Source organism: Tachysurus fulvidraco, chromosome 25 (genome assembly GCF_022655615.1).
Source record: "Tachysurus fulvidraco isolate hzauxx_2018 chromosome 25, HZAU_PFXX_2.0, whole genome shotgun sequence".
Classification (NCBI taxonomy): Eukaryota; Metazoa; Chordata; class Actinopteri; order Siluriformes; family Bagridae; genus Tachysurus; species Tachysurus fulvidraco.
The window spans coordinates 17,466,354-17,479,559 of record NC_062542.1 but is presented as its reverse complement, the minus strand read 5'-3'; the positions used below and the strand labels follow the sequence as shown (position 1 = coordinate 17,479,559).

Genomic DNA, 13,206 nt, shown 5'->3' with positions numbered 1-13,206 from the left:
TCTTACTCTTCATGTGTGTCACGTGTCTGTAATCACGGTGCTAAATATTAGGATTGATTCGATTTTTTCTACAGAAGATTAGAAATGAGATAATATCAGATTATATGTAGGAAAAGTATTAAAATATGAACACACACATTAATATAAATATTTTTATACTGTAATTAAATAAACATTTTAACAGTTTAACCTAAGGGGTTAAATCTGCACAACATTGTGTGTGTGTGTGTGTGTGTGTGTGTGCGCGTGCGCGTGCGTGTGTGTGTCAGTCACCACCATGCTTACACTCTTCTCTATAATGCACCAAAGCTTGTCCTGACCTTCTGCTTTTCGTCCTCGGGGATAAGGAGCTGCAGACTCTGCGCAAGGCCGATGCAGACGAGCTGGGGGAGGTGCAGATGGAGCTGCAGACAGAGCATGCTCAGAAGAAGGAGGTGGAGCAGGAGGAGCAGAAGAGGCTTCAGTGCAGTGTGGAGCAGCAGCAGAGCTGTAGGTGTAGAGAACAGCAGGAGAACCGTTACGCTGCACAGGTAGAACACGAGCACATCACACGTTACTCATACAGAACAGATAAGCTGTGATGAGCTTTGTATAGAAATGATATCCTGCTAAAACAAGTGTTAATGTAAAGAGCTGCTGTTACAGAAAATGAATCAACACCTTCTGACCAATCACAGTCCAGAACACAGCAGCGGTGTGGTGTTCTGATGGAGATGATGAGATAACGTAGCTTTATTCTGCTGCTGATGTTTCACATGCAGGACAATTTTGTGAATAAACCCATTTCAGTTTTTAACGTTTAAGTCATCAGCAGGCCTGAATATTACTGCCCCCTTCCTCCACACACACACACACACACACACACACACACTAGTGCCCTCTGGTGGCGCATGTCTCTCATTACCAGGAGATTATTATTATGTGTTCTGACTTCATCTTTCTTTTCTATGGTTGCTGTAGTTGTTGGAGCTGCGCCAGAGGTTGGACCGTGCTGAGGAGGACCGTGAGGAGCTGCAGGAGGAGCTGAGACGTGAGCGAGAGGCTCGGGAGAAGCTGGAGAGGATCATATCTGAGCTCAGACAGCAGATGAAGGAGTCGGTTCCTCCGTCAGCACTCGACAGCCCGCTCTCCAACTCATCCAGTGACATCCTGATGTCTCCTGCGCCGTAACATCCCTATTATTTTATTACACATAACCATTTCACATTTCCAGACAATTCCTCAAGAATGTTACGTTTTCTGCAGCACACGTCATTATTTCGTCTAGACAAATGTAAACAAAACCAAACAAAAAAAGTATCTCCTGGATTTTTTTTGTGATTAAAAGCATTACCTGCTTTTTACGTCACTTTTTTTGAGTATGCAAATTTTCATGCATGTATATGAACCTGAGTGTGTGTGTGTGTGTGTGTGTGTGTGTGTGTGTGTGTGTGTGTGTGTGTGTGTGTAAAAACTTCTCACAGTTTAATTCTCAGCGTTGATTATTATCCCGTGCGCTGACTACTGTTAGAAAAAAAAAAGATTTCATTTCTTTTAAAAGATGTAACGTGCTAATGTTTATTAAAATAAAGTATTTATTACATTGTTTTATTGCTAGATGTTATTGTGAGCAAACCTTTATTAAACAAAATGATATGCTGATAGGTAAAAGGTACGCAAATGTTTAATTTCATGTTATGGGATATTTTTGTGCCATTTTTCCGACATTCCACCTCTCGATCTTCTTCTCTTTATATCATATTAGACCTTTTACTTTCTGCCCCTGTAAGCCATGTACGCACAGTCTGAATGTAAGATATCGTACGTATGCATGTGCGCTGAATTATATATGGATTATATTAACTGAGTTTACACCATGGTATAAGTTTTTAAAAAGAATTCTGTACATAAACGTTTTGTAAAATGTTGCGTTCTCGATTCTCTGTGATTAACTTTCTGTTTTAAAATTTTTAACAAATTTAACATAAAAGCGGAGAACATTAAAGGTCGGTCTTTATCGTCATTTGATAGGAAACGATATTAAAGTGTGTGTGTTATCAGTTTAGATGAACAGGGTTTATTATACAGAAGTGAAGACGTTAGCGTGCGGCGAGAGCAGCGGGTCTCACATCCACGCTGCGACTCTCCGTGACAATCAGACAGAAGACTTAAAGGCGGAGCTGATGACGTTGTTCCTACCTCAGATGAATGGTGTATAAGCTGTGTATCTGTTTTCATACAGTGTGGACTGATGGAGCGCTAAAATTACCTCTGTGCTGTTTCTATGCTGCTTTATGAGCGAAGTGTTCTGGGCTTTTTCATGTCAGCAGCTCATCGACTGATGCATGTGGAATATAAAGAGATTTCTTTCTTTCTTTCTTTCTTTCTTTCTTTCATGTCGTCATGTGTGCTGATGTTTTCTTTGTGTCACTCTCACAGTTTTGTACGTCACTAGAATTGATTAGATTATAATTTATCCTTGAGATTAACAATAAAAATACTCTATTTAACTGACTGATCGTCGCCTCTCCATCATTATTACACTAATCATCTACACATGACACTGTGGGACACGTTATAGAGCATTTATTAACACTTTATACACAACTAAACCTCATTATAATTTATTTATTTATTTATCTATTTATTAAGTCAGAATTTATAGCATTTATTCATCACCCTTCAGTTCCCTGTAGTATATTTTATTTGCAAGTAAAAGTTTATATAAATAAATGAATGCAGTTCTGCAGAAAAGTAATGAGGCTTTTATCCTGAAGTGTCTGAACACTGAATAGATTTAAAAACTCTTTTATCCCAATGTCTGTAAAGTTAAATAGGGGAATGACATAAGTGTTATTTTATCTACTCAATATTTTGTGTATTGTGAATTGTATGTGTGTAATGTGTTACTGTGTGACTGCAGCAGGGGTGAAGACAAATCTCCCTACTGGGGACAATAAAACCTGACCTTACCTTAATGACGCCCACTAACCGGATATCCGGGTCACGTGTCATCCGGTTCAGAGATCAGATTGTTTATGTTTTACTCGGTTTGGGATAAAGAGCGAATTTTATTCGGCGCAAAATCTTAATTTAGTATAAAATTGTTCTAATTGATGTGTTTTTGTTTGTAACCGAGTGATTATTAACACGGAGCTGTTTTACAGACATGGAAGCAGGTAAACTTTAACTTTTAAACTGTTTTATGTAAAATTAAAAAAAAAAAAAATCAGCAAAATAGAAACTCTGTAAGACTAAAAGATAAAAGCATTTAATTTAAAAATTAAAACGACTACAAAAGAAAGGGGGAAAGTGATGTAAAAAAAAGGTAACACCAGGGATGAGGATGAGGATGAGGATGAGGATGAAGATCGGGCACCTGATGCACTGACACGTGCCCCTTGTATTCTGAAGACTTTTTACACGTTCATTCATTATATACGCGGCTTTAGAAGTCCAGCTGTTAAACAGAACAGTTACCTATTCCGGTCAGCAGGTGGCGCTGTGATTAGTCTACAGCCATTAGACAGTCATTCATTCATTCATTCATTCATTGGAAGAGTTGGTGATGTAACAATAATAACTCTTTAGAGTCAAAGTCGCTGATTTGGACTAAAACTTGTTACCAAACGTTCGTTTCTCTCACCAGAGCAACAGAAAAGGCGCGAGGCGTCTCAGAGAAGATCTCCACTGGATCTCATCATGAACCAGTTCCGGAGGAAATCATCGTTCACAGAGAAGAAGGCGACGTCTGTGGGTCGTCCGTTTCGTCCGTCTGAGAGCAGTGACGGGAAGAGTGAAGGGATTCCAGAGGCCAAAGAGATGGAGAACAGAGAGGAGAAGGATGGCGTGAAACCCAGGAGCGGTAAAACATCAGGGCTTCTGTATATAACACGAGGGCAGTGAGCGGGTTTGTGGTGGAGAATAAAGCACATGTCTGTCATTTATTAGCAATAAAATATTTAAAAACCTTCATCCTCAGAGAGCAGCGATGACTCGGAGATCTGCTCTGTGGTGGGATGGGGTCGCGTCACGCAGTTCGTCCAGAAGCTCGGCAAAACCCCAGACAGCCAGAGTCTGAGTCTGAGCCACTGTGACCTCACCGCCACAGACGTGCTGGAGCTCGGTGAGAGATCAGACTGATTTGAGCCAAATCTCTTCTCATGTGTCATTACTTAAAGATTTGTTCCTCCAACAGGAACCTTGCTGCTGTTCCTCACCCAGCTGGAGGTGCTGGATCTCTCCTGGAATGATCTGCTCGGTGCTTCGCTGAAAGCTCTGACTGTCCACATGCAGCACGTCGGCAAGCTGAAGGTCCTGAAACTGAGTGGCTGCAGACTCACGGCTGAAGATCTCCGAACTCTGGGTGAGTAAAGATCTGAGCACGTCGTCTGATCTCACTTCTGTCTCTGTAAACGGTTCAGAGGAGGTTTTACACACAAAACTGAAAAGGATTCCGATTCCAATTAAGACAAAAGTAAAGGCACCTTATAAAGCAGGAGAGTTGGGCTGCAGTGTCTGAGCTGCCTTTAGGAGGCGCTGTTTTACGTTCTAGTTGCCAAAATCATGGAAATTTTCAGGGGTTCCTAAACTTTTGATAAGACTGTATGTCTGACTGGTGTTTATGAACATACACATGAGCTCGATTCAGGTATTAAAGCTCTCAATGTTATGGTTTTATGATTCATCTAATTATTATTATTATTATTATTATTATTATTATTATTATTATTATTATTACCGCCTCCTGCTGGTTAACCTTCACATTGACTCCTTACTACTTTTTACAGTGACTGACGTGGTAAATAACCAAACACTATATTTTCATGATTAGAAGCTTCCCACAGTCAGGATACGAACTTGGGATTCAGGAACATTTTGAAGATAAGAGACTGAAATGATTTGCTGTTGCTACGTGTCACATTTATGAGAAATGTTTCAGGAGAGACTCTGGATCGTGTTCCCTTGTTGGAAACGTTGGATTTGTCCTGGAACGCTGGGATCGGTGGAGGAAATCTTCATCTACTAACCGAACACCTTCACGTCAGCAGCTCTCTGAGGGAGCTCCATCTGCTGGACTGCCAGCTCTCAGAGACGGACGGCCTGGCACTGGGTACGGACCTGCCTGGTCCTACACCATGGCACTGGAACTCTATCTGCATGATCTTTACACCTTTAATGTTTTCACTTGTGAAGTTACCGATCTTTTTCAGCCGAGGCGCTTTTACTGCTGCCGTGTCTGGAGGTTTTGGATTTGTCCAATAACAAGCTGCTGGTGAGAGCGTTGGAGAGCATCGGCTCGTCTCTGAGCTCCACTCCACAGCTGAAGACTCTGAAGATGAGCAGCTGTGGACTGAATCAGGAAAGTCTCGCTATCCTCGGTATGATTGGGTTTGTAACGAATGCCTTTAACCAGGAAATATTTACAACCATCCCAGATGATGATGGAGTCCAAGCTTCACATCCTGTTGCACCACCTACAGCTTTATCCTCATCAGAAACCAGAAGGGGATCTGATTATCACTCATAATTTCATTAATGTGTCAAAGTCCAGATGAGGAAAAATGATTTACTGAATAATATTTTGTCTTCTTGACTTTCGCACTGATCTGTTTGTCAGTTTAAGTGTGAAATCAGGGTGAAGTTGATCTTTAGGTTCTGTTAGATTTCATTCATTTCAAAACAGCATGTAGTTCAGTCTGACTCACAAGTGCTTGGACCCCTGCATTCGCTGCACATGGTTGTATTTAAGTTGTTTTTTATACATTTCCTCTACACACACGCAGGTTTGTGTGTTAACTTCAGTGCATGTTGTAAATGATCAGCTGTGTTCATCACAACAGGAGAGAGGATGAAGTTCCTGGTGGGTTTGGAGCATCTGGACGTGTCGTGTAATAAAGCGTGTGGAGGAGGATTCGGCACGCTGAAGGCCAGTTTGTCTTTCCTCACACACCTGAGATGTTTGGACCTGCACACGTGCTGTCTGACGGAAGAGGACACGCAGACGCTGGGTGAGAAAACGGACCGAGTCTTTATTCTCGTAACTGTTACACACTGATGTCCTGAGTGTTTTATTCCTCTTATACCTACACAATTACAATATATTATTAAAGATGTGCTCACTGTTTGTAGCTCTGACACTGGAGACTCCTTCCCTGTGATGTGAAGCTGCTCAGATCAGTTACATCAGCACACAGCAGCTCTGTGGACCTCCATATTCATTAGTTTTGTGTCTTCTTTTCCAGTCCAGGTTTTTCCTGCTCTGAGTGAACTCTCTGAACTCGATCTGTCTTGTAACAAAAGTATTGGCACCCTGCTCCTCTATCTGTTCCCTGTCCTTCCCTTGTCCAAGCTGAAGACGCTTCACCTGAGCAGCTGCCGTCTGAGTCCTGAGGCCTGTCACGCTTTAGGTAGGAGTTTAACTACACCGAACAACATCGCTGTGAGGTTAGAGTGATGTAGAGTTTACACCTTACACTGATACCAACCAGAAGCTCAGCAGAAAGTAAACACACCCACGTGAACATACACCTAAAGTTTAGACACAGATTGGACTTTAGAGCAAACAGAGACAACAAAAGTAAAACCATTTAGTGTTAAAATAATCCGAATGTTCAGACATCTGCTGTTACACTGAACTGTAACACATCCACATGTCCATCTGAAATATACTGAGTTTAAATGATTGTAAACGATCCACATTCTTCTCCATCACTCTGTCTCGAGTGAGTGGATGAATGTTTGTTGGAGTTAAAGGTCACAGTAAAAGGACTTAGTGGTGGTGGAGGCATCACCATCCACACCCCATCTCCATCCCCTACTGTTAATATGGAGATGTGGGGAAGTCGTGGCCTAATGGTTAGAGAGTTTGACTCCTAAGGTTGTGGGTTCGCGTCTCGGGCCGGCAATACCACAACTGACGTGCCCTTGAGCAAGGCACCGACCCCCCCCCCCCCCAACTGCTCCCCGGGGCGCCGCAGCATAAATGGCTGCCCACTGCTGTGTGTGTGTGTTCACGGTGTGTGTGTGTGTTCACGGTGTGTGTGTGTGTTCACGGTGTGTGTGTGTGTTCACTGCTGTGTGTGTGTGTTCACGGTGTGTGTGTGTGTTCACTGCTGTGTGTGTGTGTTCACGGTGTGTGTGTGTGTGTGTTCACTGCTGTGTGTGTGTTCACTGCTGTGTGTGTGTTCACTGCTGTGTGTGTGTGTTCACTGCTGTGTGTGTGTGTTCACTGCTGTGTTCACTGCTGTGTGTGTGTGTGTGTTCACTACTGTGTGTGTTCACTGCTGTGTGTGTGTGTTCACTACTGTTTGTGTTCACTGCTGTGTGTGTGTGTGTGTGTGTGTGTGTGTGTGTGTGTTTGTTCACTGTGTGTGTGTGTGTGTGTGTGTTTGTTCACTGTGTGTGTGTGTGTGTGTGTGTGTGTGTTTGTTCACTGTGTGTGTGTGTGTGTGTGTTCACTGCTGTGTGCACTTTGGATGGGTAAAATGTAGAGAACATATTCTGAGTCTGGGTCACCGTTCTTAGACGGTGACCCAGCAGTCACTGTCACTTACTCCATGTATAGTCGTGTGTGTGTGTGTGTGTGTGTGTGTGTGTGTTGTAGCTGCTGTCATGCCGTCACTCTCACAGCTGCGGAGTCTCGACGTGTCGTGGAACAAAAGTGTTGGTGGGAATCTGCAGCAGTTTGTGGAGCGTCTGCAGGTGGACTGTAAACTGGAGGAACTGAAGCTGAGCAGCTGTGAGCTGAACACCGACGACCTGCTGCACTTACGTACGACTCCATATGTAACTGTGTAGGACATTTACACGTTCCTGAACCTTCTCACCACCATGGGAATATTTTCAGTCATTTCTCAATTACAGTTAAAAAAAAATGAATAACTGGAAATTTCTTGGTCAACGAGGTGGGAGGTGTGACGTCATCAAGGGGCGGAGCTTCAATAATTAGCTCTAAAAGCTCGTTATAAATAAAACGGGTCACTAACGTCTGCTCATGTACATTAAATAATGAATAATATCCCAGTAACACCCTGAAGGAGATTCATTTCCTCTAACAGCACCTTCTAAGTGTTTTATTCCTCTTACACCACAGCACTTTTTGACACAATCATATTTATACATTTCTAGTTACATTTTTAATTGTATGGAACTTTGCTGAAACTTTCTAGCAGCTGTAAACACTCGTTCATCACCAGCCTCTCTTTATTCTGTCTCTCGCGTTTAAGACAAAAAGCACAGATCATTGAAAAGGTTTGATGTATCTTCTAAATCTTCCAGATAAAATTTTAAATAACATTTTTATTCCTGTAAAGCTGCTGTGATGATGAGCATAGTTAAAAGCACAGAAATAAGATGGATTGAATTTGTACAGTTTAGTCTGTGCATTAACACGAGCGACGTGTCTCAGAAGAGTAGCAGGACATCATGGAAAGCTGTGGTGCAGTTTCAGCTCCCTCTAGTGGACAGATTAAACTCTGCACTTGTATAAAAGGTTTGCAGTTTGTCTTGTGAATGTTCAGTGTTTGTTGTTCTGCATGTGTTACAGAATCTGCGTGTAAACGTGGCATGTTGTCGAATCTAAAGCTCTTAGACGTGTCATATAACGGACACGTGGGAGACGCCGGCTGGGTCTCGCTCTTCAGAGAAGCAGGAGGGATGAAGCAGTTGCAGGAGTTGGACATCAGCCTGCGTCCTGACGCTCGTGCGTCTGCGTCCGTGTGGCTTTCGGCCATGACGGACGCTCTTCCTCAGATGTCATCACTCCGACGTGTATCTGTACAGCGCTGGACTCTCAGCTCTGAGGAGAGACAGAAACTGGAGAAAACCCTGAAGAAGAGGAACATTGTGCTGGAGAGTGATGACGTGAACGTGCAGAACGTTGCAGGATAAGTTTACTCAGATGTCCATCATAACGTAACGTGGACTGAGTTACTCTCAGATTATTATTGGCTTCGTCACTGAGCTGAAACCTACCGAGTTTTTCTAAAACATGATTGTTTTTTATAATAAATTATGACTTGTATAGTTGATGCACTACATAATCTCAGTCTAATAATTAACACGTTTAAAAGTATGACACGGTGATTCTTCTGAACACTGGTGTATGGAAGGAGTCTCCAGTGTCAGCACTTGGAACAGAAGTAAAGCCGAGCTTTAAGATTCACGACCTCTCTGTTTATAGCTGCTATCAGCGACGTTTCACTAAGTAGATAAAAAGCTTGTGTTCTATAATAAATAATAATTCTACTCATTTGTAAATCTCTCTGGTTCGAGAAAAATAAATCACTTGGTGCTGATCAGCTCAGTGGAGTCATGGAACTTCATCACTTCAGTAAGAACACAGCGTTTATTCCGGCCAGACGCTTACAGCAGGTGGGTCACAGGTTTTAACCCCACAGTAACACAGAGGTTGTTTAGCTCAGTAAGGCTGAAGCTGGTGTGATGTTTAGAGTCAGTGCCGCGTTACTGGAAGCGCCTCCGTCTTCACTGTAGCTCGGGGTCCAGTAATAATGTCGCCGTAACCCGTTAGACATCTCGGCCAGGTAAACGCGCCCGTCCACTGTGTACGGGGTCACGTCCGTGTGCTGCTCTGACAGACGGCTCGAGGAGAGAAGCTGAGAGAAAGCCTGAGCGGGAGAGAAGTACAATGATGATCATGTTCTACTGAAACACTTTAAATTAAACACTGGATTAAATTGCAGACTTTGTGAGTCGTTGTGTAGACGAGCTGCAGTAATGATCTCACCACACACACCGGCTCCTCCAGTCGGTTCCCCCAGATGTAAACGTGGGTCAGATGAGGATTAGCGCTAATGGCTTTGCTGAGAGAAAGCAGGCCGAGGGTGGACACGTCGTTGCTCTGGATGGAGAGTCTGGTGGAGGAAGACGACAAAGTGAACAATAAAATGCATGCGGTAATTACAAGCAAGTCAGAACTGTAGACAGGAAGTGACACTGACGCTCTGAGTCCGGTGTGTTTAAGCGCGATGGCGTCGCTCAGACACACGGTGCCTTCATCTTCGATACGATTGAAGGACAGGTCCAGAATCTTCAGCGTGTCGTTTTGTTTTAGGAGCCCGGCCAAGTGTCTCGCTCCATCCCTCGTTATTCTGTTGCTGCACAATGAAAAAACATCATAGAAAAATAATTAAAATGAGAAAACAAAGCTGCAGAACAATCACAGGTTTGGTCTGAACCTCTCACTTCATGTTATAGACACACACCTTAACTGCCTCCATCTTTACATCTCAAACACAACGACGTCACTCAATATTAATGCTGATTAAATACAAATAGTAAAACTGCTGCTGCAAAAAACACTAAAATAAATACAACTCAATCCTCTGGCCATTTTATATACAGCAAAGTGTGTGTGTGTGTGTGTGTGTGTGTGTGTGTGTGTGTGTGTACCAGCGTAGATCAAGGTAACAGAGGCTGTGGTTTTTGATTAATGCCTCACACAGTCTCTGAAGTCCGCAGTCTGTCATGCCGTGTTTGCCCATGTGAAGCTCCTTCAAGCTGTGATTGACCTCTAACATGCGAGCTGTGTGGACTGTAGTCTCCTCCTGTCACACACCACAAACACACAAACATCCGGTGTTCACTGCACACCCAAGTGTTCACTTCTGTGTTTCCTCTGAGGCCTTTCAGGGTTTTTTTTAATGTAGCATACAGTATATGTGACAAACACAATGCGCCCCCTGGTGGTGATTTATCGCCTTTATCGCACATTTAAACTCAATATTACACACTGTCTGGTGTCCAGTCATAAGAACTTTAATCTTTTAGGATAAGATCTTTGCTAAGAGGTTATAACTCAGTCGTAGTACTAACATCTGGTACTAAAGCATTCATAATATTAAAATATTGACACTTTAATTCATTTTAATCTTTACAAGTTGAGTCTAAACCAAATAAATGTGCCTGAGTCACGTGACTCGTGTCCACACCCGGTGTGCTACCTGTAGACTGAAGAGGAGGGGACGACTGACATTGACAGAGACAAGGCTTCTGTTGTTGGTAAGAACGATCGCAAACGTGATCAGACTCTGTGTGTCCTGTAGAGTCCAATAAAATACACACAAAATGTATGTAATGAGTAAACATTTAAAGAGTAACTGGAGTCTGGAACACACTTAATAACAACTGGGGAGATTTTCACCGTATGTTTAATCTGAAATCATTATCCTGTGTGTAAAATCCTCAGATCCTCAGATCTACTCACAGCCCAGGTGTCTCTGAATCTCTGTAGTTCTTCAAATGTTCACTATTCACCAGATGTATAACTACACAGTATATTTATACATCACCATATCTGGCATCTCTCACAGAGCCAAGTTTGTCCAACATACCAGGTCACAGTCTGACACATCCAGCTCTTCTAATGTGCTGTTCAGTTGTAACATGCTGGCCAAGTGCATGGCACCTTTGTTCCCGATCTTATTTCCTGTCATTCTCAATCTCTTCAGGGTTTTGTTGTGCTGACAAACACACACATCAGCTGATTAATCAATTCTGTGAATCTTTAAAAACCAAAACCACATGATAAATTTGTACATCAGCCCACAATACTGTCCCACGGCTCTCTTTGAATACTGGATCGTGATTGGCCGGAAGGTGTTGATGAGTTTCCTGTAAACAGGACAATGTCAGAAGGTAAGGTAGGTTTTCTGACGTCCTCATGACAGAGATGTTGACGGTTTCTAATTGATGTGATTTAGGTCATTTTCTCTAATTAACTTCAGCGTAATTGAGAACAGGAACATTTTCAGTGATGATGCACAATATTAAATGAAAACAGATAAAAAGTGCAATGTTGTGGGGGCAGTTGTGGCCTAATGGTTAGAGAGTCTGACTTGTAACCCGAAGGTTGTGGGTTCGAGTCTCGGGCCGGCCACGACTGAGGTGCCCTTGAGCAAGGCACCGAACCCCCCCAACTGCTCCCCGGGCGCCGCAGCATAAATGGCTGCCCACTGCTCCGGGTGTGTGTTCACGGTGTGTGTGTGTGTGTGTGTGTGTGTGTGCACTATGGATGGGCTAAATGCAGAGAACGAATTCTGAGTCTGGGTCACCGTACTTAGCCGTATGTCATATTCACTTCACTAAATATAATAATCTTCAGATTTGGCAAATCAGAAGGTTATATGGGACATTAATAAACTGCTAACAGTAACCTCACCATCACACCCTGTCTCATTAGGAATAACACAAAAATTATAACAGCTCCTTTAACATGAACTAGAGAATTCTTACATGCAAACTTTTGGCAATTCGCTCTGCACCATCAGCTCCAATGTCATTGCACATCAGATCGATCTCCTGTAGCGTCTCGTTCTCCTGTAACAGGTCACATCAGTGCAAATCTCAGGTTCAACTGAACATCATGATTATTTTGTTCAGATGTAAAATACCTGGATCAGATCTGCAAGATGAGCTGCTCCTTCATCTGAGATCCTGTTATATCTCAGATCTAAAGCTGAACAGAAAGTTAATAATAATAATAATAATAATAATAATAATAATAATAATAATAATGTAAATAAACAAGACGTCTATAATTTCTATAAATAACTCACATGACTGTAATACAGAATTCAGACTCACCTTTGACATGTAAATTGTTCCTGAGTGTTTTAGACAAAACTTTAACATCATCATCCGTTAATCTGATCACTTCTTTCAGTCGGTTGTTGCCCGTTAGTTTGAGACACAAATCTCTGATGGAGAAAATTGTTAGCTAACCTTCTGTCTCTCTCTCTCTCACACACACACACACACACACTCACTCACACTAACACACATTAACACACACACTCACAGACACAAACCTGTCGCACTTTTCCGTTTCTTTTAACTCTTGAGAAATGTAAGGATTCGGAGACAGATGAAGATCAGAGCAGATTGATGAATAAAGGTCAATTACATTATCCATGTTAATGATGCGTCACCGAACGAAGACGCAACGCTTTGGGGTTAGTTGTGTGTTGCCATAGCGCTGTGTTGCCATAGAGACCGGGCCGCCCCGCCCCGCACGTGCTGCACTCACAACACACACTCTGCCCTCGCGCTAATGTTCCTCATGGTGTCTAAAATGTTCACACTTCCGGTAAACTGTGGGAACTTTAACCATCAACACACTGAACACAGTTTCTCATCATCATCAACACGCAGAGACGCCTGAGTGATGATGTTAATGAGTGTTAATGAGTATTAATAACCCTAAAC

General features: G+C 42.6%; 3 protein-coding genes across 7 annotated transcripts in view; 2 read left to right on the top strand and 1 right to left on the bottom strand.

Annotated features, from left to right (window-relative positions):
- The window catches only part of skilb (SKI-like proto-oncogene b), a 10,365-nt gene extending 7,872 nt beyond the window's left edge, over nucleotides 1-2,493 (top strand). Inside the window, exons 7-8 of the mRNA XM_027173802.2 lie at nucleotides 348-530; nucleotides 961-2,493. Coding sequence (XP_027029603.2) covers nucleotides 348-530; nucleotides 961-1,170 — 393 coding nt within the window. The 3' untranslated portion in view covers nucleotides 1,171-2,493. The remainder of the gene's footprint in view (nucleotides 1-347; nucleotides 531-960) is intronic.
- A 473-nt stretch (nucleotides 2,494-2,966) lies between these two features.
- Nucleotides 2,967-9,281, top strand: lrrc31 (leucine rich repeat containing 31). Its single transcript, XM_027173752.2, has 10 exons — nucleotides 2,967-3,158; nucleotides 3,629-3,844; nucleotides 3,962-4,105; nucleotides 4,178-4,345; nucleotides 4,922-5,092; nucleotides 5,193-5,360; nucleotides 5,823-5,990; nucleotides 6,225-6,389; nucleotides 7,586-7,753; nucleotides 8,528-9,281. The coding sequence occupies exons 1-10, from the start codon at nucleotides 3,149-3,151 to the stop codon at nucleotides 8,869-8,871; spliced, it is 1,722 nt and encodes a 573-aa protein (XP_027029553.2). The 5' UTR covers nucleotides 2,967-3,148; the 3' UTR covers nucleotides 8,872-9,281.
- Nucleotides 9,282-9,309: 28 nt separating this feature from the next.
- lrrc34 (leucine rich repeat containing 34) lies at nucleotides 9,310-13,132 on the bottom strand. 5 transcript variants are annotated; one of them, XM_027173753.2, is made up of 10 exons: nucleotides 12,810-13,132; nucleotides 12,586-12,698; nucleotides 12,393-12,457; nucleotides 12,235-12,318; nucleotides 11,334-11,462; nucleotides 10,944-11,039; nucleotides 10,393-10,547; nucleotides 9,942-10,097; nucleotides 9,686-9,854; nucleotides 9,310-9,608 (listed from the first exon to the last, which is right to left on the bottom strand). In XM_027173753.2, exons 1-10 carry the CDS (start codon nucleotides 12,911-12,913, stop codon nucleotides 9,396-9,398), a joined length of 1,284 nt encoding a protein of 427 aa, XP_027029554.2. In that variant the 5' UTR covers nucleotides 12,914-13,132; the 3' UTR covers nucleotides 9,310-9,395. The 5 variants fall into 5 exon arrangements, with proteins under 5 accessions (XP_027029554.2, XP_027029556.2, XP_027029555.2 ...); XM_027173755.2 differs by having other exon boundaries at nucleotides 9,737-9,854; nucleotides 12,810-13,130; XM_027173754.2 differs by having other exon boundaries at nucleotides 9,728-9,854; nucleotides 12,810-13,053.
- Nucleotides 13,133-13,206: the final 74 nt, after the last annotated feature.

Coding starts and splice junctions, on each gene's coding strand:
- lrrc34 (XM_027173753.2), bottom strand. CDS start 12,913: ATGGATAATGTAATTGACCTTTATTCATCAATCTGCTCTGATCTTCAT. Junction 12,458..12,585: donor GAACAATTTACATGTCAAAG/GTGAGTCTGAAT, acceptor CTTTCTGTTCAG/CTTTAGATCTGAGATATAAC. Junction 11,463..12,234: donor GAATTGCCAAAAGTTTGCAT/GTAAGAATTCTC, acceptor TGTGTTTGTCAG/CACAACAAAACCCTGAAGAG.
- lrrc31 (XM_027173752.2), top strand. Junction 5,093..5,192: donor GACGGACGGCCTGGCACTGG/GTACGGACCTGC, acceptor GATCTTTTTCAG/CCGAGGCGCTTTTACTGCTG. Junction 7,754..8,527: donor CGACGACCTGCTGCACTTAC/GTACGACTCCAT, acceptor CATGTGTTACAG/AATCTGCGTGTAAACGTGGC.